This window comes from Muscardinus avellanarius (assembly GCF_963383645.1).
Source record: "Muscardinus avellanarius genome assembly, chromosome: X".
Classification (NCBI taxonomy): Eukaryota; Metazoa; Chordata; class Mammalia; order Rodentia; family Gliridae; genus Muscardinus; species Muscardinus avellanarius.
Genome location: NC_137792.1, coordinates 76659547 through 76686720, shown reverse-complemented (window position 1 = coordinate 76686720; position 27174 = coordinate 76659547). Strand labels below are relative to the sequence as shown.

At 40.0% G+C, this 27174-nt stretch overlaps 1 protein-coding gene and 1 pseudogene across 2 annotated transcripts in view; one reads left to right on the top strand and one right to left on the bottom strand.

Moving 5' to 3' along the window:
* Positions 1 to 10572: 10572 nt before the first annotated feature.
* LOC308279506 (mesoderm-specific transcript homolog protein-like) lies at positions 10573 to 13920 on the bottom strand (annotated as a pseudogene). The gene is made up of 2 exons: positions 13732 to 13920; positions 10573 to 11338 (listed from the first exon to the last, which is right to left on the bottom strand). The product of its transcript is annotated as a mesoderm-specific transcript homolog protein-like (transcript).
* Positions 13921 to 20414: 6494 nt separating this feature from the next.
* RBMX2 (RNA binding motif protein X-linked 2) overlaps positions 20415 to 27174 on the top strand; it is a gene marked incomplete at both ends in the record, with an annotated part of 15179 nt that continues 8419 nt past the window's right edge. The window contains 2 exons of the mRNA XM_080718942.1: positions 20415 to 20652; positions 21862 to 21913. Coding sequence (XP_080575068.1) covers positions 20415 to 20652; positions 21862 to 21913 — 290 coding nt within the window. The remainder of the gene's footprint in view (positions 20653 to 21861; positions 21914 to 27174) is intronic.

Genomic DNA, 27174 nt, shown 5'->3' with positions numbered 1-27174 from the left:
TTGGAAAATTGCTTTGGTATTAATTTCAAAAAAAGTAGTCAGGGCCTGGGTGCTGCAAAGACACTCAGGCAGAGAAGGGGAGGCAGAGTTCCCAGCACCAAAAGTGATTAGCAAGTACACAAAATAGTTGTAGCCCAGAGCCTTCATATATTCAAGACAAATTTACATAATAAATAACTTCTAGCAAATAGGCTAAAATTCCCCAAGGACGCAGGAGGAGGGTACAGGCTTTTGTCAAAGGGGGCAGATACCATGTGACCCCTGTCTTTGTAAACCAAGTAACACATCTTGGTCTTAACAAAGACTTGCACCAGAGACAGGGGCAGGCCCACACCTGCATCAGGACAGATAGAAGGCTTTTGGTCAAGCAGGATGAGCGGTAGTGAATCCTCATGATCATATCAAAAGCCTTTTACTGGAGATAATGGGAGGGGCCACACCTAGTCTGGTCAGGAAGACACTGGTTAAGCAAGGTGGAAGATAATGAAGCTTTTGTTTATTTATTTATTTATTTTTTGGTGGTACTGGGGTTCCTGGAAACCCTTCTACCTCTGGGCTACACTCCCAGACTTATTTTATATTTTAATTTGGAAACAGGGTTTCTTAAGCCAGCGAGGCTGACTTCGAACCTGCGTGATCCTCCTGTCTTCCCCTCCCAAGCGCGGGGATTACAAGCATGCGCCACCACGCCCGGCGCTAGTGAAGCTTTTAACAACTGATCTATATCAAAAAACCTCAGTGTCTTATTTTCAAGGCACTCCACTACATCCCTCTCTGATGTAGTGCCGTAATAATTATGTCCCTTCTTTCTGCCTTTGTAATAATAAAAATTGCTTACGCTTCCAGCAGTACAGTTCTGGCTAATTTTTCTAAACTAGTTAAGAACAAGAACTCACGGCTCCATCTCACACCATTACAGTTTTGGCTCCGTTATAGTTTTGCATCTCAACATGAGGCTCCATCTGGCACTGTTACAACTACAATACACCAATAAAGAAAAGAATAAAAGCTGGGCATGGTGGCACATGCTTTTAGTCCCAGCATTTGGGAAGCTGAGACAGGAGGATTGCACAGGTTTGAAGCTAGCCTCTGCTATTTAGTGAGGCTCTCAGCAACTTAGAGAGATCTTGTTTCCAAATAAAATATAAAATAGGTCTGGGAGTATAGCCCAGAGGTAGAAAAGCCCCCGGGTTCCACCCTCAGTAACACACACACACACACACACACACACACACATACACACACACACACAAAGAATAAAAAGTAGGGCTGGTGGTATAGCTCAGAGATAGAATTACTCTGGGTCCAATTCCCAGTACCACAAGAAAGAGAGAAAGAAAGAAAGAAAGAAAGAAAGAAAGAAAGAAAGAAAGAAAGAAAGAAAGAAAGAAAGGAAGGAAGGAAGAAAGAAAGAAAGAAAGAAAGAAAGAAAGAAAGAAAGAAAGAAAGAAAGAAAGAAAAAGAAAGGGTCTCTAGAGGGATAGATCCCTTTCTGCACTTCTGGATTGCTCTGTGTTGCATTTTAGCTGTGCCTTCAAGGTACAGAAGGCCAGAGGAGTTCTGGGGGGATACCTAGGTCAGTGAGTACAAAGATCTTGTCATTTGCCACTCACTCAGGACTCAGAAGTTTCTTACTTTTCTTTTCCTTTCTGGTTCTGGGGATTCTACCTCTGAGCTATACCCAAAGCCCTTTATTATTATTATTATTATTTTTGGCAGGTCTGGGGATGGAACGCAGGGACATTCGACCTCTGAGCTACAACCCCTGCCATATTTATTATTCTTTATTTTGAAACAGGGTCTCACTAAGTTGTGGAGGGCCTCACTAAGTAGCTGAGGCTGTCCGGGAACTGTGATCCTCAGGTCTCAGCCTCCCAAATGCTGGGATTACAAGCGTGCGCCACCATGCTCAGCTTGTTTTTTCTTTTAAAGCAGGGTCTTGCTAGGTTGCTGAGAGTCTTGCTAAATTACCATGTGTTGGTCTCAAACCTGATATCCTCTTGTCTCAATCTCCCAAGTACTCCAATTACAGGTGTGTGTCACCAATCCTGGTTCCTTCTTGCTCCCTTAAAAAATTTATTTCTAAGCAGGACATGGTGGCATATGCCTATAATCGCAGTACTCAGAAAGCTGAGACAGGAAGATTGTAGGTTTGAGACCAGTATATGGTAATTTAGAAAGATCTTATTTTCAAATAAAAAGGGCTGGGCCATAACTCAGAGGTAGAATGCCTTGGGAGATTGAGCCCATGGATGTAATGGCACTGTGGGCTTTTTTTTTCTATTTAATTAAAATTTGTTAAATAGGGAAATTAAAACTAATAGCTTTGTGTAGCTTTAACAGTTCTTCATTACAAAATCAGTAGGAAATAGAAAAAGGAAGAGAAGAAAAGCAGCATTGAAGAGCTCGAAAATGAAACTCAGCTGATGGAGGACACGGATGAAGCCTGAGGAATGAAAGATTCCGAAGGAGTTAAGAGAGGGGCTGGCGAAAGGTCAGACTCCGCAAAACTCTAGACAGAACTCCAGTCCTTCCGGAATTCACCTCAAAGCCCCCCAGTGATAGAGGGAGCTTATCTTAATCCTTACTGAGCTGCTCTGGCCTCACCCACCCTGCGCTTGTTGATTTGTTAGTTTCCCTTGATGATTGTATCTTAGTGACTTTGACATCCTCCCTAATCTCTAGCATTCCTCTTGGCATTGTGATGTTTGTTTTTTCCCATGAAAATGTAATACTTAACTTAGTTGGAAAAAAGGTATAAGAATCCTAGTTTTAGAGAATAAATTTGTCAGTTGCTCATCAGGCAATTGTCCGTGCTTTCATTTCAGGACAGCTGCTCATCAGGCGGTGTTTCCCCTTTCAGGTCTCTCCCTCCCAAGTCCCGGAGAGGAATCTCCACACTCTTCCACCTTCAAAAATGAAACTCTGCCCCATTTTCCATCCCCAACCTTTAAATAGATTTTGTATTGGTTTGTTCTTATCAGCATTACCAAGGCAATGGGCTAGTATTTTTTTTCTTTTTTTCTTTATTCTTTTTTTTGCCAGGTGGTATCTCTTTGCCTCTGGACTGTGCACTTACTAGGTGTAGGGATCAACATTTCTATTGCATTAGGCAGTATTGGTTACTCATCAACTGTGGGTGCTTTGAAGCAGCACATGGAGTTTACCTTTCCTATACCCAGGCCAGGTCATAGAGGAGAGAAGGTAAACAGAGACACTGATCGCCTCTACATATTTTTAGGGCTAAAACATTAATTGTCTCTAGGGATTTTAAGGCTAAAGGCCTTAATTTCCTTTACACTCTTCCTATAGATTAATCATTAGAACAAAGGGTGGAGAGAGAGATAGGAGCTCTAAAATGTAACAGCTGCTGCCCTTCCCTGCCTGAGTACCTACCTACACAACATCTAAACTCTGACTGCTTTTACATTTTGGAAATTAATAATGAAGCAATTTTCTAATACCAGCACAATTACCAAAAGTAAAATAAATAATATAAAATAATTTTTTGTCACAATTCATTTGTTGTTGTTGTTTTCATAGAAGGTCTTAATGGTTAATTTTTCCAGAACAATAAAATCACTGAAAAATACCAAAGTCTAAACGAAGGTGATTAAAACTCACAACATTATTTAAAGTTTAAATATTTAATCTATACCCCAATCTGAATTTATTATAATTTTAATTTCCTGCTTTTACTGATGAGCTACTCCATTAGCAGATGTGAAATCAGTATCGTCTTCTTCTCATTTTGAACTGGGAGGATTGCCAAGTGTGACAACTTCTCTTGACCAAGTGGTAATCTTACATAATGATTAATTAACTTCAGTTTACATATACTTTCTTTATTGAAAATACTACATTCACTAGGAAATATTTGCACTAATTTTGATTATTTTAAAATAATCTGTTAATGTTTACCTTGTTTTTTTATATTCATTTTCTTGCTGTCACCCACCTTCCTCCTCAGCAAAGGAGACACATCTTAGCTTACACTTTCTGAGCATGTGAGTGCTGCTCTAAGTCCTCTACATGAATTGTCTTTTTTATTAATTTTGTATTGGTGCATTATATTTATACATCATAATGGGGTAAAAACTCAGCTTAGGAAGGTTGTATTTATCTAGAAAGTTGTTGATTTCCTCCAGATTTTCCATTTTGTTGGAGTATAGTTTTTCAAAGTAGTTTCTGATAATTCTCTGGATTTCTACACTGTTAGTAGTGACATCTCCTTTTTCATCACTTATTTTCATAATTTGGGTTGATTCTCTCTCTTTTTTTAGTTAGGTTGGCTAGTGGTTTGTCGATGTTGATAATTTTTTCGAGAAACCAGGTTTAGGTTTTGTTGATTTTCTGTATTTTTTTATTCTCTATTTCGTTAATTTCTGCTCTGATTTTAATAATTTTCTGTCTTCTACTAGCTTTGGGATTACATTGCACCTGTTTTTCAAGGGCTTTGAGGTGTGTGGTTAGGTTATTTATTTGATGATTTTCTGTTTTTCTTATGTGAGCACTCAATGCTATAAATTTTCCTCTTAATACTACCTTCAAAGTGTCCCAGAGGTTTTGATATGTTGTGTCTTTATTTTTATTTATTTCTAGAAATTTCTTGATTTCACCTCTTACATCTTCTATGATCCATTCTTCATTCAGAAGTGTGGTGTTCAGCCTCCACATGTTCATGTGGTTTCTTTGGGTCTTTCTATAGTTGATTTCTAATTTCATTTCATTATGGTTTGAAAAGACACAGGGAAGTATGTCACATTTTTTTTGAATTTGCTAGTGCTCATTTTGTGTCCCAGGATGTGATTGATTTTGGAGAAGGTTCCATGAGCAGCTGAGAAAAATGTGTACTCCGCTGTAGTTGGGTGAAATATTCTATATGTGTCCAACAGGTCCATTTGATTAATGGTGTTCTTTAGTTCTGAGGCATCTTTACTGACCTTTTGTCTAGATGATCTGTCTAATAGTGTGAGAGGTGTGTTGAAGTCTCCCAGTATATTGTACTGGGATTTATGTGTGACTTCATGTCACAAAGAGTTTGTTTTATGAAAGTTGCTGCACCTATGTTTGGGGCATAAATGTTGATTATTGTTATTTCCTCTGCTGGATTATTCCTTTTACCAGTAAAATGTGACATTTTTCGTCTCTTCTAATAAGTTTGGGTTTGAAGTCTAACTTGTCTGATATTATAGTTGCTACTCCTCCTTGTCTTCGAGTACCATTAGCATGGATTACCTTGCTCCAGCCCTTTACCTTAAGTTTGTTTCTATCTTTACTTGTAAGATGTATTTCTTGCAAGCAGCAGATAGATGGGTTCTGTTTTTTAATCCATTTAGCCACTTTGCCTTTTTATTGGGGAATTGAGGCCATTTACATTCAGTGTGGTTATTGAGAAATGATTTTTAATTCCTAACATCTTAAGATTTTATTTCTGTTTGAAAGACTGTTCTTTTTTGCTTAGTTGTCTGCTGGATGGAAATTCTTGTTTCTCTAGTTCTGTTGTGTTTTTTCTTTGGATTTAATCTCTTTGAGTATTTTCTCTACTTCTGGTTTTGAAGATATAAATTCCTTCAGCTTCTGTTTCTCATGGAAGCTTCTTATTTCCCCATCTAATTTGAAAGATAGTTTTGCTGGGTAGGAAATTTTTGGCTGAAAGTTGTTTTCTCTCAGATTTTCAAATGTGTTACTCCAGGCCCTTCTGGCTTTCATGACTTGGTTTGGGAAGTCTGGAGTGATTCTAGTTTATTTGCCTCTAAATGTCACTTGGCCTTTTATTTTTGTTGCCTTTAAGACTTTGTCTTTGGCTTCTACATTGGTCATTTTGACTATTATGTGGTGTGAGGAACCTTTTCTTAGATCTTTTCTTTTTATTTTTTTTGTGGGTCTGGGGATGGAACCCCGGGGCATTTGACCTCCGAGCTACACGCCCTGCCCTTTTTTAAATTTTTTATTTTGAAACCGGGTCTCTCTCACTGAGTTGCAGAGGGCCTCACTAAGTAGCAGAGGCTGTCCACAAACCGTGATCCTCCTGTCTCAGCCTCCCAAATGCTTGGATTACAAGTGTATACCACCACGCCCGGCTTCTTAGATCTTTTCTAAAGGGAGTTCTATATGTTTCCTGAACCTGTGTATCCACCTCGTTCTCTATGTTTGGAAAATTTTCTGCTATTATTTCTTTGAAGAGATTGTTGATCCCTTTGGTTTCACCTTCTTTTCCCTCAAATATGCCAATAATTCTTAGGTCAGCTCTCTTAAGATAGGCCCATATTTCTTCAATGTCCAATTCCTCTTGACGAATTGTTTTTTCTATATTATGAACTATGTGTTCATTCTTGGAGTGATCGTCTTCTAGTAGTGAGATTCTATTCTCCATGTGGTCTAATCCTTTGTTTATAGTTTGAATTGATGCCTTTACTTCAATGATTGCATCCTTTATTTCTTTCAGACTCTCTCTAAATTCTTTTCCAAAATCCTGAATTATTTCTACAGTTACATTTCTGATTTGGTCTTCTGGAAATCTCTGCATTTCTGTGTTATCAGTTTCTGTTATTGTGGAGTTGTGGGAGTTCAGTGCTCTGTTGTTGTTCCTCTTTCCCATGATTTCAGAAGTTTGTACCTGTTGCTTTTGGTAGATTTCTTCCAGCCTCTAGGTGTCAGCTGGTATATTCAAGGGCGAGTGTCATCAATAGTGAAGGTTGAGTAAAGAGGGAGAAAGGGAGTAAATGGAAGAATAGGGTGAGGTCAGATAGGGTCGAATAGTATGAGTATATGAGTTTGTTAAAGTAGTATATACTAGAAATTAGAGATAGTACCAATGTAGTAGAATTCTAGTAACCAATGTATAGTTTCTGGTATTGTGAAATGAATTGGATTCAATACAGGACTAGGGAGAGATAAAAAGAAGAAAAAAGATAGATGAGAGAGAGGATAGAATAGATTTGTACAAGGGGAGAGGCTTGGGAGAGGATTTGGTATATGGGTTAAAAAACAAAAATAAATGCAGCAAAACAAAAATCATAAAAACAAAAGACCCACAAACCCCTTCCTAGAAAAAGCAAAAAAAAAAAAAAAAGCAATCAGATATACACACACAAAAAAAGAGTGAAAAAACCCAAACAATCCCACCAATGAATTGATGCGACACTACAAACAAATTCAGCAATCTCTCTCTATGTAGATACTGATTGCTATGGTGACCTTTCCCTCTGTGAGTCTGGTTCTCTGAGTCTTTTCAGTCTGTGCAAATGGATGATATCAATGAGGTTGGAATTAATATTGAGTGAAGGTCACCCTCCACACTTTCCACAGACTTGGAGCCTAGGTCTTTCCCTGCCTCTGTTGGCAGCGTATGCCTCTGAAACCAAACTCAATGTAGGGGTCTCAGTTCTACACAGCTCGGGCTGGGCTATTCTGACCTCTCCCTGTTCCCCACACTTGGAATGTCTGTGGTATTCCCAGCAATCCTGATCATTGGATTTAGAGTTAAGCATAAGATTCCCCCTACACTTTCCACTGGTCTGAACCTGAGTCAGTCTGGGCTTCTGATATGATCAACAGCAGACCCCACTCCCACCTTCTCTGAGTTCTTCTCCAATTTACCAGAACTTAACTTATTGTGCTCTGGATCTCTGGGGGGTATGGTTATCTCTGCTGCCACCACTAATTCTCTGAGTCGTATTGCAAGGTCTCAGACCAAGGGAGTTTGTCGCAGCTGAGGTCACTGGGCTGGGGCTTTCTTTCAGGGAACTGCAATAAGGGTGTAGCAATTTCTGCCACCCCTATTCCTGCATTGCCTTGAACCACATGAACTCAGACCCAGAGAGTTTATCAAAGCTTTTTGAGTCCCTGTGGATGCAATACTGGGATTTCTCCTGTAGGGGCCGCCATTTCAGTTATTATTGCATTGGCGCTCCACTGGTGCTTTTGCTGGAGCCTTTGTGGGTATGGTTAACTTACCAGCTTGCTGGAAAAATGGCGTCTCTTCCACATCCTCAGCAGTAAGACTGTTTTATCTCCCTTCTGGTTTGAGTTCCGCTCTGAATCCCTGGAGATGGTGATGTGTTCAGCTGCTGAAAATTTTAGCTTGTTTTGCGCTGAAAGAACTGCTGAATTACATCTGCCTGGACTGCTTCTATTCGCTTCAGCTCCTTATCCTCCCTGGAGTCTGCTTCTGTGAGTCAGTCACGGTGGCCTTGGTGGGGTGGCCCCCGCCGCGGCGGGCCACTTTTTTTCCTGCTTCTCAGATTATTCTAGTCTTCCTTTTTTCTGTCTCTTGTATTTATAGCTTTTATTTCTCTATTGATAGTAGTTTCTGACTCTGTAGGGTGTTATTTTTGCCACTATGGAGATTGAATGTCAACAGTGTTGATAGAAGCTGCTTTACTTGGTTGCCATCTTCCTCTGGATCCTATTCCCAGTTTTCTAAAGACTCTCCACACCAATCTCCATAGAGGCTGAACTAATTTGCACTCCCACCAACAGTGTAAAAGAATTCCTTTCCCCCCACATCCTTGCCAGCATTTGTTGTTATTTTATTTCTTTATGATTACCACTCTGATTGGTGTTATATGGAATCTCAGCATAGTTTTAATTTTCATCTTCCTGATGAATAATGATGTTCAACATCTTTTCATGTAACAATTGCTTTGAAGGTCTTGTTAAGAAAATTACTGCCTGTGAATATTTGTTGGAGTGTTGGGCCTATGTCTTCCTCTAATTTCTAAGTCTTTCATCTAATTTCTAAGTCTTTGATTCATCTAGAGTTGATTCCTGTGCACTAATTTTTTAAAAAAAATGAATTTAAAACAATCACTTAATCATCTTGCTTTGACTAAGACAAACTGTGGCTTAAAAAACTATTCAGTACCATTTGTTCACAAATCTTCGAGAATTTGTTCTTAATTGGGAACCATCCTGTCAGTAAAGTATACCACTATTGGGAATGGCTTGGGAAGATTTGAGAAAGCTCTGATTATTAATAGATATATTTTAAAAATAATTGTGTCAAAATGGCAGACCTGGGGAAAGGAAGACTTGGTCTCAGTCAGGAAGCAAACAGCTATTGAAACTTAAATTAACCTAGTAAGGTAATTAGCAAGTCTATAGGAGTGGGGAACTAGGACTTCCTCATCCTCATTACAGGGACAGGTTTACATAATAATTGGATAATCTAGCTAGGATGGGAGGAGGGGTAGACCTTCGTGAAAGGAGACACCTTGCCGGGGGAGGAACCTTACAGGGATGTTTACTATGTCAGAATAAGTAAACAAGATGGAGGTTATGGGTATAAAAGGTCTGGTCCACATGTTGTATCTTTGGTGGTAGGGCATTCACTCAAACCACCCCAATGCCATTCAAGAATAGCATGGGGCTGTAACTATCTTCTGTATTTCTATCTTTTTAATAAACTTCTTTAAATCTTCAGCAAGAGTCCAGGCTATTGTATACTTATCCTTAGCTCAGGACAAAAACCCACAGTTTTTCTGTTTTTCTGTTTTTGGATTTTTTTGTGTTTTGAGGGAAATTTTGTCTGGAACCATAACAGGGGTCCTTGGGGACAGTTTTCCCCAAACCATATCATCTCAAACCATAATATAAAGTACAGGAATTGCTAAGCTATGTGAGAAAGCCTCTCTGAGACAGCCAAAAGGAAGCTAACATCACAAGAGTCAGTATACTTCAGCAAGATATGGACTATACATCTATGCATCCCCTCCCCTTCAGCTCAGGAGGGACATGCTTCTAAGCACTGATGTATGGAGTCAGACTGTTATTTGCTGTTAGAATTGATCTTTCCAGCTAATAACAGTAAATCTCTGGCACAGATGCAACTGGTCATTAATGTCTGTGATTACAGGAAATTCTGTAAATAGTTTGGATTTAGTTGAATTTACTCAGGAATTATACATGTTTAATAAGGTTCAGGGCAAGGGTCTGTTGGTTTCATATCCTTACAAAATATATACAACATGTATAGGCAAATTATAGTCTTAAAGCACACTTTAGAATACTGCCAATATCTATTTTAACAAGATTCTATAATTAGAAGTAGCTGATGAAACTAAACCCAAAGTATGACAAGGGAGATTTATTCTCATTTAAGCTATGCCACTTAGAGAACTTAAAAAAAAATGTACCCTTAGGAATCATTCAAGGAGAGGTAAGCAGGCCTTTCTCCTCACTCTTTACTGTGGGATTCCAATTGGGGTTGGGCCAGAAATGAGCATTTCTAAATACTTCAGAAAGTCCTCAGAAATGTTGTCTTTTATGCAAAACAATGCTTAATGCCTATCTCTGGCATCAGTAAGAAGTCATGCTTATCAGAATGTCCTAATACCACAATAGCATACATTTGATTAAATGCAAAGGAATAGGAGGTGGACCATTATGTCACCCTTAAAGCTCCTGCTGCCTTTTTTTCTATATTCTGTTCATCAATGCAAGTAAAGTGGACTTTTGTGAGAGACTGTGTCTGATTGCCAGGATCCATTTTGGGCATTTCTTCCTAAGTGTAATATACAACAGTTATGGGGGTGGGGGAGACAGTACAGGGCAGCTACTCTTTCCAGCTCAGAAGGAGTTGATGAAGCCCATATATGCATTCAAGAAGCCCATGGGATCCTTTAGCTGTGGGTAGTGGCTAATGTGGTCATCCAGAATCAACACTGTGGACCGCAGCAGCATTCTCCTGTACAGCTCCAGAAACTCTATACAGGGATTTATAGGATCCAGTGGCCCATAGATAAAATGAATGGGAATAGATACAGAGGCAAGGGCTCCCACCCAACATCTTCTAAACTTCTTCCTCTGACTGATGATCCTCTTACAGTAGTAAGAGACTGTCAATAACCAAGTTCCCATCATTGTTGCAAATCCCTGTCCACATGTCCCACAGACCGGGATGAGACAACAAGAGAATACAAAGAAGTTCATCAACTGTGTTCAGGTGGGCGACAGCACACCTCCATCTTTAAGTAGCTTTTGGAGAAGGAGCGGACAGTGAGTCTCAGGAAAGATAACCTCCGTTTGACAGACACAGATTCTTATTGGTAAGCTGGCCAGACCAATTTTGCTTGTACCTATACAGCAGCTCCTGAGCAACGTCTCCATAATTGTGAGACAACAGGTTGATCCTGCGGTTCTGGAGTCCCAGGTGCCGCAGAAGTGCCTCCACGGTGCTGGCCTGCTCGAATATTGAATAGTGATGTTGTCTTGGTTTGTCACTGAAGCCAAAGCCTAAGAAATCAAGGGCAACCACTTGATGAAATCTCAGGGTCAGACCTTCCCAAATCTTGTACTAATCATAGCTGGATGTTGGAAAGCCATGTAAAAGCACAACTAAGCAGCAGCAGAGAATTCACCGAATCCAGTACAGCTACATCTGCGTACTCAAGAACAGTGAGTCAAATTGTGGGCCACAGAGGAGAAATCCCAGTACTGTACTCCCTGGGACTTGACCCAGTGGGGGAGGGGCGGTGGCAGAGATATCACACCATAGGAGAACGTGCAACCTGGCACCCCCCACAGTCTAAAGCAGCCTCTATCGACTCTCTGGGTCGGAGACTCTGTGATACAACCCAGTAAAGGTGTAGTGGGGTCTGAGATACTACTGACTCGAGATCCAGAACACCTTAAGTGAAGTCATAGTGACCCAAGGGAAGAACCCAGAGAAGGCACAAACTTCCTAAATCATGGGAAAGAGGAATAATACTGGAGCAATGAATGCACACAACCCCACAACATCAGAACCCGATAAAACAGAAAATCAGAGATTTCTAGAAGATCAAATCAGGAAAATAACTGTAGAAATAATAGAGCTGCTTCGAAAAGAACTCAGAGAGAGCCAAAAAGAGATAAAGGATGCAATTAATGAAGTAAAGGCCTCAATTCAAAGCACAAACAACCAATTAGACCACATGGAGAACAGAATCTCGCTCTTAGAAGATGATAATTCCAAAAATGAACACATAGTTTCTAATCTAGGAAAAAATATCCGACAGCAGAAATCTGATATTGAAGAAATATGGGCCCATTTTAAGAGAGCTAACCTAAGAATAATTGGAATAGAGGAGGGAAAAGAAAGTGAAACCAAAGGGATCAACAATCTCTTCAAGGAAGTAATAGCAGAAAATTTTCCAAACATAGAGCAAGAGGTCGATACACAGGTCCAGGAAACTTATAGAACCCCCTTTAGAGAGGATCGGAGAAGAGGATCCCCACACCACATAATTGTCAAAATGACCAATGTGGAAGCCAAGCAGAGAATCTTAAAGGCAACAAAAACAAAGGGCCAAGTGACATTCAGAGGCAAACCAATTAGAATCACTCCAGACTTCCCAAACCAAGTCATGAGAGCCAGAAGGGCTTGGAGTAACATATTCCAAACTCTGAAAGAAAACAACTTCCAGCCAAAAATTTCCTACCCAGCAAAACTTTCTATCAAATTAGATGGAGAAATAAGAAGCTTCCATGACAAACAGAAACTGAAGGAATTTATGTCTTCAAAACCAGCGGTAGAGAAAATACTCAAAGAGATTAACTACAAAGAAGAAATAGGTAACACACACCAGAACCAGAGAAACAAGAGTTTCCATCCAACTGACAACTAAGATTGGTTATCTGTGGAGATTCATTATTTATGTTAGTCTTTTACCTATCTCTAAAGGGTATTGTTTGCCTTTATTGTTGTTAATTTTTAGGATTTCTAGTTGGAATATTAATATACCTTCAGATATAGCATTTGGAAATATTTTATCCCATTCTATTAGTAACTGTTAACTCTGTTTACATTGTCTTTGGATATACAATATTTTTTTTTTATTTTTTAGGGAGTTTGTATACTCTTCTGTTGCCTGTGCCATTGAAATCATATCCAAGAAATCACTGCCAATTTCAATGTTGTGAGGTTTTATGACCCAGATTTTCTCCTAAAAGTTTATATTCTTAAGATTTATATTTAGGTCTTTTATCTATTTTGAGTTAATATTTGTATATGGGATTAGGTAAGGGTCCAACTTTATTCTTTTCCATGTAATTATTATGTTTCAACAATATTTAGTTAAAAGATTATTATTTCCATCACCAAATGTTCGTGGAAACCTTGTCAAAAATAACTTGACAATATAGGGAAGAATTTAGCTCTAGGCTTTTATTTAACTCCAATGGTTTATATATCTGCCTTTAGAATAGTACTACACTGTTTCAATTATTGTAGCTTTATATGGTTTGAAATCAGAAAATATATATCTTCTAGCTTTGTTCTTTTCAAGATCGTTTTGGGTATCTAGAGTCCATATTCCATATTAGGATAGATTTTTTTTCTGAAAAATAAATATATAAATATATGATAGTTTCACCTAAAAAAATAGAAAAAAAATTCTCTGGTAAGAAAGAAAGTAAAAAGAAATATTGAAATGTTATATTTAAGTCATCAAAAGCTTGGTATCAGACAAATGAAACTGTTATGTGAGATTATCATTTTTAATTTTGGATAAATTGCTATAATACTAGATGTCAACCACTAAGCCAAGCATGGGAGGGAGGGATGGGAAGAGAATGGGGCGGGGATCAGGTGGGGACTGACTGGGCGATGTGTGCATGTATGTCTACAAAAGTTTGTATCCCACTATGATGTATGAATACAGTGCACCAATAAAAAATAAAATAATAATAAAAAAGAAATATTTTAATATTTAAAAACAAACAAACAAAATTAAAAAAAAAAAGCACAACTATCTCGGAACTTTCAATCACACCCACACAATCTTGGTAGAAGATGCGTAGTCCCTTCTAGGTGAAAAACTTGCCAGAAGTTTTCCATGAGTACAGAGTAGGCGAGAGCTGGAGAGGTTGGATGCGCAGGTATGCTGCAAGTAGGGGCACAGCCAGGAGCCCCACCTGGACCCACCACTCCATCATCCTGGCTCAGGTAAGACCTGGGCTACAGGACCCCATGGTTGGGGGGAACTGGCCCGCGCATGCGCTTCCTGGGGCTAGAGGCTCTCCAATAATTGTTTTTCTATGGTTGGGACTAATATGTTGAAATCCTCCCCTCCTCCGCAGAGTAGGAGTTAGGTAATAAAGCACAACAAGCACAAATTACCACCTTTGCTATCACCCTTAGGCAAACCACCATTGTCTCTTGCCTGAATGATTCCAGAGCTTATTTTCTCAAGCCAAAAAATGTTTATTTTTGCTATAAGCAACACTACTGAAATATTATTGATATTGATTTAATCTCAGTGTGCTTCATTTAGATGATTAGGTATCCATTTCACTTACTCTTATTTTACAGATTAAATTACGAAAGTACTCTAGTCATAGAGGATTTATGCAAACCTCACAATGAATGGATAGCAGATTTCCAGAGCTTCTTAACTAGTCTTCCTGTGCCTACTCTAGGAATTTTCCTTCATTCACTGCCCCATCTGTTATCAACACATCGGCTAAGGTGATCCTGCTAAAATGGAAATCTGATCAAAATCATTTGGTGAAGCCGGGCGTGGTGGCGCACGCTTGTAATCCCAGCATTCAGAAGGCTGAGACCTGGAGGATCGCGGTTCGCGGACAGCCTCAGCTACTTAGTGAGACCCTTCACAACTCAGTGACACCTGGTTTCAAAATAAGGAATAAAAAATAGGGCAGGGGCTGTAGCTCGGAGGTCAAATGCTCCTGGGTTCCATCCCCAGACACACACACACACACAAAATCATTTGGTGATTTTTCCAGTGTACATGGAGTCAAATCTGAAGTCATTACCAAATATAGATCTGCTTGGTTTGCTTCTCTTATCCCCATTTATTCTGGGCATTGTGGTCAAGAGTGCAGACTTTGGAGCCAAAAGATCTGGATTCAAACTTTGGTTGTACCATTTGCCAGATGTGTGAACTAGGGCAAGTGAATGAAGTCCTTTGTGCCTCTTTCCTCATCTGCAAAATACAGATAACAGTATCTACCTCATAGGGTTGTTCTGATAAGTAAAAGTTTGTATACCTAGAATAGTGTCTGGTCCAAGGTAGATATTAAATCAGATTTGGTTTCACAAAAACCTATCAGGCTGGGTGTGGTGGCACACGCTTGTAATCCCAGTACTTGGGAGGCAGAGACAGAGGATCGCAGGTTCATAGCTAGCACCAGATACTCAGTGAGGCCCTCTGCAACTTAGTGAGACCCTGTTTCAAAATTTAAAAAAATTAAAAAATAGGGCTGGGGGTGTAGCTTGCAGGTAGAGTGCCCTAGGGTTCCATCCCTGTACTGCAAAAACAATACAAACAACAACAACAACAAAAAAAAAAAACCCTCCTGTGATTCTTTCTTTTACCTACTTCTCTCCAACCACACTGGATGGCCTCTTTACTGTTTCTTAAATATACTCCTGTCTTAGAACATTTCCATTTATTGTTCCCTATGCTTGGAATTATACCAACATTGCTTAATCCCCATTTTCTTGCATGTCACTTTATCAGGGAGATCACCTTTGACCATCCTCTCTCCCTTCTTAAAATAGCAACACCTCACCACTCTCTGTCCCTTGGCCTGCTTCATATTTCCTTCATAGCAGTTATCAACATCACATATATATTCATAGGAAAAATGCTTATTTTTATTCTTCCCCATCAAGAATGTAAGCTCCATAAGAACAGAAACTTTGCTTTCCTTATTCTCAGTTACAACCACTAGCATAGCATCTGGCACTTGCTAGCTCCTTATTAAATATTTGTTCAATAAATGAATGAAAGACAAAAACAATAAAATAAAAGTCATGAATGTACTTTTAAAATAATGTTTCAAGCCGGGCGTGGTGGCGCACGCTTGTAATCCCAGCATTCGGGAGGCTGAGACCGGAGGATCGCGGTTAGCAGACAGCCTCAGCTACTTAGTGAGGCCCTCCGCAACTTAGTAAGACGCTGTTTCAAAATAAAGAATAAAAAATTGGGCAGGGGGTGTAGCTTGGAGGTCAAATGCCTCTGGGTTCCATCCCCAGACCCGCAAAATAAAATAAAATAAAATAAAATAATGTTTCAATAAAATAGTGGTATCAAATCTGGGTGCATGCCAGTACTCCTAGCACTTGGAAGCTGAGACAGGAGGATTGCAAGATCGAGGCCAGCCTTAGCAACCTAGCAAGACTCTAAGCAACCTAGTGAGACCCTGCTTCAAAGAAATAAAAAATAAAATATGGCTGGAAGTGTAGCTCAGAGGTAGAATACCTCTGGATTTGATCCTAAGCATCTTCCCCCCTCCCCCACAAAGGACTGGAGATTAGACTACGGAAAGAGCTGGGAGGCATGTAATAATGATTTGTAATAGGACAGTGACTGGAAGAGATACATTTTTTTGTGGCACTGGGGGTGGAACCCAGGGGCTTTTTTTTTTTTTTTTTTACTTCTGGGCTATACTCCCAGACCTATTTTATACTTTATTTGGAAACAGGGTCTCACTAAGTTGCTGAGAGCCTCACTAAGTAGCTGGGGCTGGCTTCGAACCTGTGCGATCCTCTTGTCTCAACCTCCCAAGCGCTGGGATTACAAGCGTGCGCCACCACGCCAGGTTAGAGATGCATTTTATAGATAATGCAGTAGTGCAATTTTTAGAACTTGGTGATTGGGCGGATATTGTGAGTAAGGAATATAAAAGACTGAAATATGATACCCATGGTGTTGAGCCTGGAGAACTAAGAAAATGTTGAGTACATTGCCTGAAATAGGGACATTAGGAGGAAAAACTTCTGAGGTGTGGTGTGGTGATGGGAAGTGGGGAGATGACATTGTCTAGACACATCATTCAGCCTTTGACTTGGTTAGCATTGCCCGTAGAAACAAGAACTAAATTCTGCATACAGTTATGTTCACTTAATATCATTAGTGGAGGTCACTAAATAGCCACGATGGCAAGTCCTATTCCTTCTCTCACATAAGTTCAAAAAGTTCTCTGAGTCCCTATCTGTTTGCCATTCAGACTTATAGATATTTCTAGGTATCATTTACCTACCAACTCCCACTAATTGCAAGCACATCTATGAAGAATCTGACTTCCTTGCTTCTTTCTATACTTCAGGGGTCTTCTAGGGTGATCAGCCATCCCAGTTTTCTCTGGGACTGCCAATGTTAGCACGTTTTAGGAAAACTGATAGGGTTTTCAGCTTTTCCAGCTTCACAGTAGCTGCTCTGAACCCACCAGCTGGATATTAACAGTCTTCTCATAGCCCCAGTTGGAACCGTCCTTCCCTTTGGTTGGTCTGTCCTATATTGTTCCAGCTTCCTTCTAAATGCTGACAACTGAGCCCCAGATGTAGTCCTAACACTCTTATGCCGCATGCTAGCTTATGACTTTGCAGTGGCAACTTCATCCCTACCAACGAAGCAACCTAAAATTCCTAGGAGCAGATAAAATCCAGGTGCAATCTGTCACTGTTTAGTTTTCATTGCCAAGATAATTCTACAAAGTTAATGAATAGTTGGACTAGAGCGGGGGAAAGTGTATAGATACAGAATAAAGGATAAACGCATTGGTGGGTAGCCTCTGTTCTGCTTCTTAGCAGGACATTGGTTACAGGTTGAATGACTTGAATGTACAATTATCATCATCTAAATGCTTTTATGAAGGGTCTAATATCTGGTGATCTGAGCTAGTCCTAAGCAAAAGAACTGTACAGCTCTGGCCTTCACTTTTAGAACACTGTGTTTCAAGACTAGACTCTGAAGCAGACACATATAACCAATTTTCGATGTGGCTTATATCACACATTATGTCACATTATATAACTAATAATTCCTTGATATTTCTGATGTGAAATAAATCAAGCAAATATATTTTGTCCCCTATGTTATTAGCTCATGGGATGTAGAAGACCCACTTTCACACTTCTTTCTACAGATTTTAGTTGTAAAGAAAAATAATAGATGCTTAGTAAGGGCTGATTTAGTCAAAGTGATCTGATATGTATAGAGTACCTTTCAATCTGATCAGTTTTTTTTTTTTTTGGTGGTAGTGGGGGTAGAACCCAGGGGCTTTCTACCTCCAGGCTATACTCCCAGACCTATTTTATTTGGAAACAGGGTCTCACTAAGTTGCTGAGAGCCTCAGTAAGTAGCTGAGGCTGGTTTGAACCTGTGCGATCCTCCTGTCTCAGCCTCCTAAGTGCCAGAATTATAAGTGTGCGCCACCACGCCTGGCTCCAATCTGAACAATTCTTTGAACCTTTGTTTCTTCCTCTATAAACGGAGATGCTAAATTGGTCGTGGTGGTACATGCTTGTAATCCCAGTACTTGTGAGGCTGAGACAGGAGGATCCCAGATTCAAAGCCAGTCTCAGTAGCTTAGTGAGACCCTCTGCCACTTAGTGAAACCTTGTTTCAGAATAAAAAATAAAATAGGGCTAGGGAGTGTAGCTCAGAGGCAGAATGCACCTGGGTCCAATCCCTAGTGCTGCAAAAAGAAAAAAAAAAGAAAAAAAAAAAGAAAGGATGCTAACTACTTCATGAAGTTGTAAGAGTGAAGAGACAATATGTGCAAATTACTTAGTTCAAAATAAGGTGACTAGCCCGGCATGGTGGCACATGCTTGTAATTCCTGAGCTTGGGAGGTGGAGACAGGAGGATCTCGCAGGTTCAAAGCCAGCCATGTTGGCTTAAGAGACCCTGTTTCCAAATAAAACATAAAATAGGTCTGGGAGTGTATCCCAGAGGTAGAAGGGTTCCAACCCCAGTACCACCAAAATCAAACAACAACAACAAAACAGCCTCAGCTACTTAGCCCTTCGCAATTCAGTGAGACCCTGTTTAAAAAAAAAAAAAAAAACAACCCCTCAACCCCTCCCCCAAACCAAACAAACAAAAAAACAAAACAAAACAAAATAAGGTGACCTAACTGAGGGGAATGGGAGAGAGGAAGAGGAAAATTCCCTAATGTACATGATATACATTCAGAAACATAGCAAAGTCAATCAGTAAGCCAAACATCAGAAGGAGGGAGGAAGAAGGGAAAGGGATGAGAATTAGGTAAGGGCTTATACCCCATTAAGATGTATGACTACAATGCACTAATATAAACAATTTGCTTGTTCATTATCTAGGATCTTTTAGCTAATTACATACACAATTGGTAGCAATTAATATATTTTTATCTTACTTGAGATTGAACCCTGAGTCATTCTATCACTGAGCTACACCCACAGACTTTTATTTTGAAACAGGGTCTCACTAAGTTCGTGAGACTATTTTCATGCTTCTGACTCAGACTCTCAAGTACTGGAATTACAGGCACCCAGCTGATAGCTATTAACAAATTATTATTATTATTATTATTACCTCCCATTCAGCTTGGGGAGTGACTACAGAAAAAGATAATGTTGAGCCAGGTGTGGTGGCACCCACCTGTAATTCCAGTACTTGGAAGGTGAGACAGGAAAACCACAGGTTTGAGGACAGCCTCAACAACTTACCGAGACTCTCAGGAACTTAGAGACCCTGTTTCCAAATACAAAATAAAATAGGGCTGGGGGTGTGGTGCGGTTCAATTAAGCAATTTTCCAATACTGGCAAAGGAGGAGGAGCAGAAAGAGGAGGAGGAACAGAAGGAGAGTTGCAGCTCTATGATACAAATCTGTGGAATTTAATCGAATCTATAGTCACAATGTCAGCGTCCTATGCATTGTGGTTTGAGGGACAGAAGACTGACTCTTTCACCTATGCTCTTCATTTTTTTTTTTTCTCTGAACTCCTGAACAGGTATACTGTGATGGGGCTGTTTTTGATCAGCCAACTGAGAGTGAAAATCCGAGTGGGGCTTTAGAATGAAACTAAGTCGCATCAACCACCTTATTCAGTGTTCATTCAGCAACCATTTAGAGCAAAACTAATCAGTGGCAAGCATTATCCGGGAGCAAAGAGGTGGTCCTGTAGTGAACTAAGCTGGTGCTCAGGCATGAAGAAAATTTCAACAAATTAGAGAAAATCTCTGAAGAGGATCAAATGCCATCAAGCCTGAGAAACCGCTTTTGCCCCAGGGCGAATGCGCCAAATTCAGCTCGTGGTTCAGCTACCTCATCAGGCTCGCGGCGCTGGGATTGAGCACGCGTACGAGCCGCGCATGCGTACCAGCTGCACATTTGCGTACGAGAAGCGCATGCGCATGAGGCGCGCACTGAATACTAGTCGCGCATGCGTACAGGCTTGCGCGTGCGTACAGGATTGCGCGTGCGTACAGGATTGCGCGTGCGCACAGTCTTGCGCGTGCGCACAGTCTTGCGCGTGCGTACAAGATTGCGCATGCGCACAGGCTTGCGCATGCGCTGCGCACCTCCCCCCCTCAGTAATGGATGTTTAGGTGCCTGGCGGGGATCTGCAAAAATGAAGTAAGGATTGTGTTTCCCGCTGAGGAAGAGGGAGTGGGCTGCCAGGGGCTGGGGTGGTATGGCGTCTGCACGGTCAGGGGGCGGGAGGTTTCCAGAAACTAGAGTGTCTGGTCCCCTAGATTTGTTCTCTCCTAACTCAGGCTGGGTTGAATTTGGTCGCTTTTTCTGTCCCTCGTGCAGCCCTTTAACTAAAGTGAAGCTGATCAACGAGCTGAATGAGCGAGAAGTCCAGCTTGGGGTGGCTGAGAAGGTATCCTGGCACTCCGAGTACAAGGACAGCGCTTGGATCTTTCTGGGTGAGATCCGCATCTGTTTTTGGCAATGCTCCTCAGAGTCTCTTGGCATGCTTGTGATCGTTTCAGCACTCCCGCCCATCACTTTTCCCTGCCACTTAATCGCCCACTCGTAGATTCTGTCTGCCTGTGAATTTGAATTAGTTTTCCTTATCTCACTCATTTTGGTTTGTTCTCCATGCCACTCAGTGCTCCAGGGAGATACTATTCACTTCTGCCACTTGATTTCTAAGAGACCGTTGTTATATCTTTCACACCTGCCCACTCATACGGCTAAGGAAACTGAGATGCAGATAAATTAATGGACTTTTCCTTAAGGTCACATAGCTAGCAAGTGCCAGAACTATGGGATTTGGCCATATTACAAATAACTGCCTTGCCCTATTTCTCTTCCCTCAGAATTAATTTCCCTCCTCTACTTATTTTTGCCTTCTGTTCATGGCCATAATACCCTACCATTTCTATTTTTACTTTGAGTTACAACCAGTAATTCTACAGTTTGACTTTTCAAAATGTTTGCTTGACCAGGCATTGTGCTAAGTGCTTTATATGCATTGTTTTATTTAATTCTTAAAGCAGTAATCCCTTATATCCCTATTTTAAGTATGAGAAAAGAAACACTTGGAGGGGAAATGGTTTCCTATGAAATACTTAACAATTGCCTTTTTAATCCTTATGTATAGGTGGGGTTAATAGTGACATTTAAACTGATGTGTTTGTAGAAGCAGAGTTTGGCGGTGGAAACTTGTCTGTAGGATTTGGGATGTCAGTAGGACAGAATGATCAAATTAGTTTGGTTGTGGTGACTCTAATCTTTGCATTCAGAATTAATCACTTCTTTTTCTGTTCTGCTGGCACTTTATATTTTATGCTTATAATACACACATAAATAGTTACATCAGCCTGATTTCTGAGAGGGTAAGACCTATGGCTTGCTCTTTTGTTTTGTGGTACTGGGAATCAAACCCAGGGGCGTTCTACTTCTGAGCATTCTACTCCCCTCAGCCCTTTTTATTTTTGTCTTGAAGTAGGGTCTTGCTAGATTGCAGAGAGTCTCCCTACTTGCTGAGGCTGCCCTCAATCCTGCTATTCTCCTGTCTCAGACTCCCAAAGAGTAAGCCCAGTGCATCCCCAGTGCCTGACCTAGCATGTAATATACTGTAGATACTTGGTTAATTTTTTGTTGAACCATAACATGATTTTCTCTTCTAGGAGGGCTTCCTTATGAACTGACAGAAGGGGACATAATCTGTGTGTTCTCACAGTAAGTCCAAGTTTATTACCTGCCTCCTTGGTTGATGGAGGAGTTTGCTTCTGTAAAGCATTGTGTGACATAAAAAGCCATTTTAATTGTAGGCTTCATGATATTCCTGTGTGGAGCTTCTGCTCTATTCTGCTTTATTCTAATTAGTCCCAGGATATAGTTTGATAGCATCCCCATGTGGAAGATCCCAGATACTGGATAATTTGGGAGGCTATCCTGGGGATTCTGGTCTGTTTCTGTTATTTCTCACCAAGCCTTATTCAAATGGGGCCTGAACTGGAACAGAGTAGGACTTCCAGGAAGATACCATGTTGGCCTACCCTGTTGGGCTCCTAAAAAATAGAGTAGTTCATTATCACGGGGCCCTCTAGGACCTCATCTGTGTGGCATTGTAGGATTAGGACAAACAGAGGAATTGGGGCTAAAAACCCAGAAGGTTTAGGTGGTAGTTTGCTTTCTTCATTTCTAGCTGAGTGTGAGGTTCATGAGTAGAGCCATTCTCTTTACCCAGGGGTTGAGATTCACAGGCTGATGAATAGGAGACCTGTATGTCCTTCATTCTGCTATGAGATGATGACAGGTAGCACCTGGTGAGAGAGGGTGTTGACATCTCATACTGAGAGTGGCACTGGGTAAGAGAGGGGTCAGGCAGCTGACACATGAGCCCAGAGCTAAAGAGTGGCCTCATAGTCAACAGGCCCTGAAGGCCTTGGCATCTCCAGGGAGCAATTCCTACTTCTTTGTGGTATGCCTACTGGATCCAGCCTTCTGGCTTGACCTGTTTTTGTTTTATATCGAGTGGTGATTAGCTGTGTATGTGTGTATTATAATTCTATATTCTTGCGACTGGTAAAAGCTTTCAAAAATTACTTTCTTTAGTTATAAAGTTAATGTGTAATTATTAAAGAGCATCTAGGACTCAGGGGATAGCTTAATGGTAGAGTGCCTGCATCATATGTGTGAGGTTCTGGATTCAATCCCTAGCAACACACACACACACACACACACACACACACACACACACAGGCAAAAATGTACAAAGAAGAATGTATAATGTATTTTTAGAAAAAACTGCTTAAATTCTGGCCCTTTTTTATCCTCCTTTTTATTAATGTTAGGCATTATTCCAGTGCTTTGCCAATATAAATTACATTGCATTATACATTGTAGGATATAAATCTTTGTATATACTCACAGTGGTTTCCTTAGTCAAAGAGAAATACAGGCCCAGTATGTTAGCATTCTTAAGCTATTTTATAAATATTTGCCAGATAGCTTCCTGTTACTATTTTACTTTGCCTTTATGTCATCATCATTCAGGTTAAGCATCTTTTCATAAATTCACAGCTCATTAATCCTTCCCTCCCTCCCTCCCTCCCTCCCTCCCTCCCTCCCTCCCTCCCTCCCGGGGTGCTTTAATGCTGAGCTACACTCAACCTTACTTACTTATTTATTTATTCATTTATTTTATTTTTTGTGGTATTGGTATTGAGCCCAGGGGCATTCTACTTCCGAGCTATACCCCCAGCCTTATTTTTTATTTTTATTTTTAAACAGGATCTTGCTAAATTGATGAAAGTCCCACTGAGGCTCTCCTTGAACTTCCGAAATACTGGGATTACAAGCGTGCATCACCATGCCTGGCTTTTTTTTTTTTAAGTAGGGTTTTGCCAAATTGCTGAGGCTGGCCTCAAATTTGTAAATTTGTAATCCTTGTGTCCTTGTATCTCATCCTCCCAAATACTGGGATTACAAGTATGAGACACCACAACTGGCCCTCTTTAACAAGAGTCCTTTATGTAGTAAGGATATTAGCCCTTTTTAAAATTTTAATATAAAGATATTTTATAAATATAAAAGTTCTATAAATGTAAAAATATTTTATACTTATATATGATATATAGTATAAAATATTTAATATAAAATATTTTAATATAAATATTTTCTTAGGCTTGGGATTGAACCCAGGGGCAATCTATCTTTCTGAGCTACATTACCACCATATGTGTGTGTGTTATATATATATATATATATATTTTTTTTTTTTTTCAGAACTGGTGATGGAACCGAGGGGCATTCTACCTCCAAGCTACAACTGCAGCTCTATTTTTTATACTTTATTTTAAAAAAGGGTCTCTCATAGCCGGGCATGGTGGCGCATGCTTGTAATCCCCGTGCTTGGGAGGCAGAGACAGGAGGATCACGCAGGTTCGAAGCCAGCTGCGCATGCGCTGGCTTAAGAGACCCTGTTTCCAAATAAAAAAGTATATAAAAAATAGGTCTGGGAGTGTAGCCCGGAGGTAGAAGGGTTTCCAGGAACCCTAGTACCACCAAAATAAATAAATAAATAAATAAATAAATAAATAAAAAAGGGTCTCACTGAATTACAGAAGGCCTCACTAACTCACTAAGTAGCTGAGGCTGTCCATGAACCTGTGATCCTCCTGTCTTGGCCTCTCAAATACTGAGTTTACAAATGTGTACTACCATGCCTGGCTTATATTTTATTTTGAAACAGGGTCTCTCTGAGTTGCTAAGAGTCTTGCTGCATTGCTGAAGCTGTCCTTGAACCTGCAGTCCTCCTGTCTGAGCCTCCCAAGTACTAGGATGATAAGGGTGAGCCACCATACCCAGCTTCCTGCTGGCTATATTCCTGGTGAAGTTGAAGCCAGGGGCATTCTACTTCTGAACTATAACATCCCCAGCCCTGTATGATTTCAAAACAGAGACTCACTATAGTGTTTCTGAGGCTGTCATCTAACCTGAGAGCCTCCTGTCTCAGCCTCCCAAGTACTAGGATTACAGGCACGCACCACCACACCCAGTAATTATGTCTTAGTTATGTATTATTATTATGCTTTGTCATGTATTAATGTGGATTCAGCTACTTAGTGAGGCCCTCTGCAATTTACTGTTACAAAATAAAGCATAAAAAATCAGGCTAGGGGCCAGGCATGGTGGCACACGCTTGTAATCCCAGCGCTTGGGAGGCAGAGAGGAGGATCACACGGGTTCGAAGCTAGCCTCAGCTACTGAGTGAGGCTCTCAGCAACTTAGTGAGACCCTGTTTCCAAAATAAAGTATAAAATAGGTATGAGGATATAGTCTGGAGGTAGAAAAGCCCCTGGGTTCCACCCCCAGTACCACACACACACAAATTGGGAGGCAGAATGCTTCTGGGTTCAATCCTCAGTGCGTGCGCGCGCGCTCACACACAGTCTATTTTTCCTTAGAAAATAGGGTTGCCACTCTTTATCATATACTAATTTCTTCTAATATGCTTGAGTTTCTTTCTTTGCATTGTTTTGTATTTTTGGCTTATCTTTGTTGGGTTTTTGTACCAGACATTGAACCCAGGGGCCTTCTACTTCATATACTCCCAGCCCTTTTTATTTTTTATTATTTATTTATTTATTTATTTATTTGGGTGGTACTGGGGTTCCTGGAAGCCTTTCTACCTCCGGGCTATACTCCCAGACCTATTTTTTATACTTTTTTATTTGGAAACAGGGTCTCATAAGCCAGCGCGCGCGGCTGGCTTCGAACCTGCACGATCCTCCTGTCTCTGCCTCCCAAGCGCGGGGATTACAAGCGTGCGCCACCACGCCCGGCTTATTTTTTATTTTGAGACAGATTCTCTCTAAGTTGCTGAGAATCTCACCAATTTGTCTGGAACCTGCGATCCTCTTGTCTCAGTCTTTCAAGTACTGGGATAACAGGTGTCCATCGCCATGCCTAGCTTTTTCTGTCTTCATTTGCCAGTACCACACTAGTTATTTGCAGAAGCTTTTCAGTATGTTTAATATCTTAGAGTTATTCATGATCTTATTTACTTTAGATTTTCCTAGATATTCTTACATGTTATTGTATTTTCATAGGAATTTTAAAATCAGCCTATCCAGCACCAGGCCAAATGAAAAAAACTTATATTTTATTGGGATTACATTAAATTTATTTCCTGCAGGAATAATTTGATATCTTTATGTGATTGAGTCCTTTGTTATTAATAACTTGTTATTAATAACAAGTTCTTTGTTATTAATAATTAGCCTGATTTTTTATGCTTTATTTTGTAACAGTAAATTGCAGAGGGCCTCACTAAGTAGCTGAATCCACATTAATACATATTAATCTATATCTGTTCAAATTTATGTTTGTATGTTTTAGGAGTTTTTAAATGTTTAGGCTTTCTTACATTGTTGCTAAGTGTATTTTTATCTGTATTTTGTTACTTTACTGAATTGTACTGTTTTTGTCATTGTTGATCATTGAATCTGTTTGGTTTGATATGTATGATATCACATCTAATCTGCAAACAGGGATAATTTTACTTTTTCTTTTCCATTCCTTATATCTGTTTTATCTAATCCCATTAGCCTATACTGCTAATACACTGTTAGATAACTTACAAACTTAGTTAAATCACCTCTGGTGTTTTCTGTTAAGTGAGAGGCTAGATTTTGGGTCCAGGTGCATGCATGTGATCATGTAATATATCTATCAATTCCTATTTTATTTTTTAGGACTTTATTTTTAATTTATAAAGTTTTAACTGATCTGGAACTTATTATCATTTTATAAGGAACAAAGTAGGCTTTTTTCTGTTTAATTTTTGCTTTCATCTTTATTAATGCCCATCTGTTTTCACTAGGTTTGCCTGTTTATTTACTTATTGCTTATTTATGGTACTGGGAATTGAACCCAAGGACATTTTTTTTTTGGTGATACTGAGGATGGAACCCAGGGGCTTTCTCCTCTCCCACCCATGGCTACATTCCCAGACCTATTGCATATCTTATTTGGAAACAGGGTCTCACTAAGTTTCTGAGAGCCTTGCTCAGTAGCTGAGGCTGGCTTTGAACCTGAGCGATCCTCCTATTTCAGCCTCCCAAGTACTGGTATTACAAATGTGCGCCACAGCAAACCCAGGGACATTCTACCTATGAGCTACACTCCCAGTCCTTTATTTTTATATTTTTAATTTTTTAAATATTTTAAAATTTATTTTTATTTTTTTTGTGATCCTGAGGATGGAACCCAGTGGCATTCTACCTCCAAATTACACCCCCAGTCCTATTTTATTTATTTATTTATTTATTTATTTATTTATTTATTTATTTATTTATTTATTTTTGTGGTGCTGGAGATTGAACCCAGGGCATTCTGCCTCCGAACTACACCCCCAGACTGATTTTTTTATTCTGTTTTTTTTTTTTTTTTGGTGGTACTGGGGTTCCTGGAAGCCCTTCTACCTCCGGGCT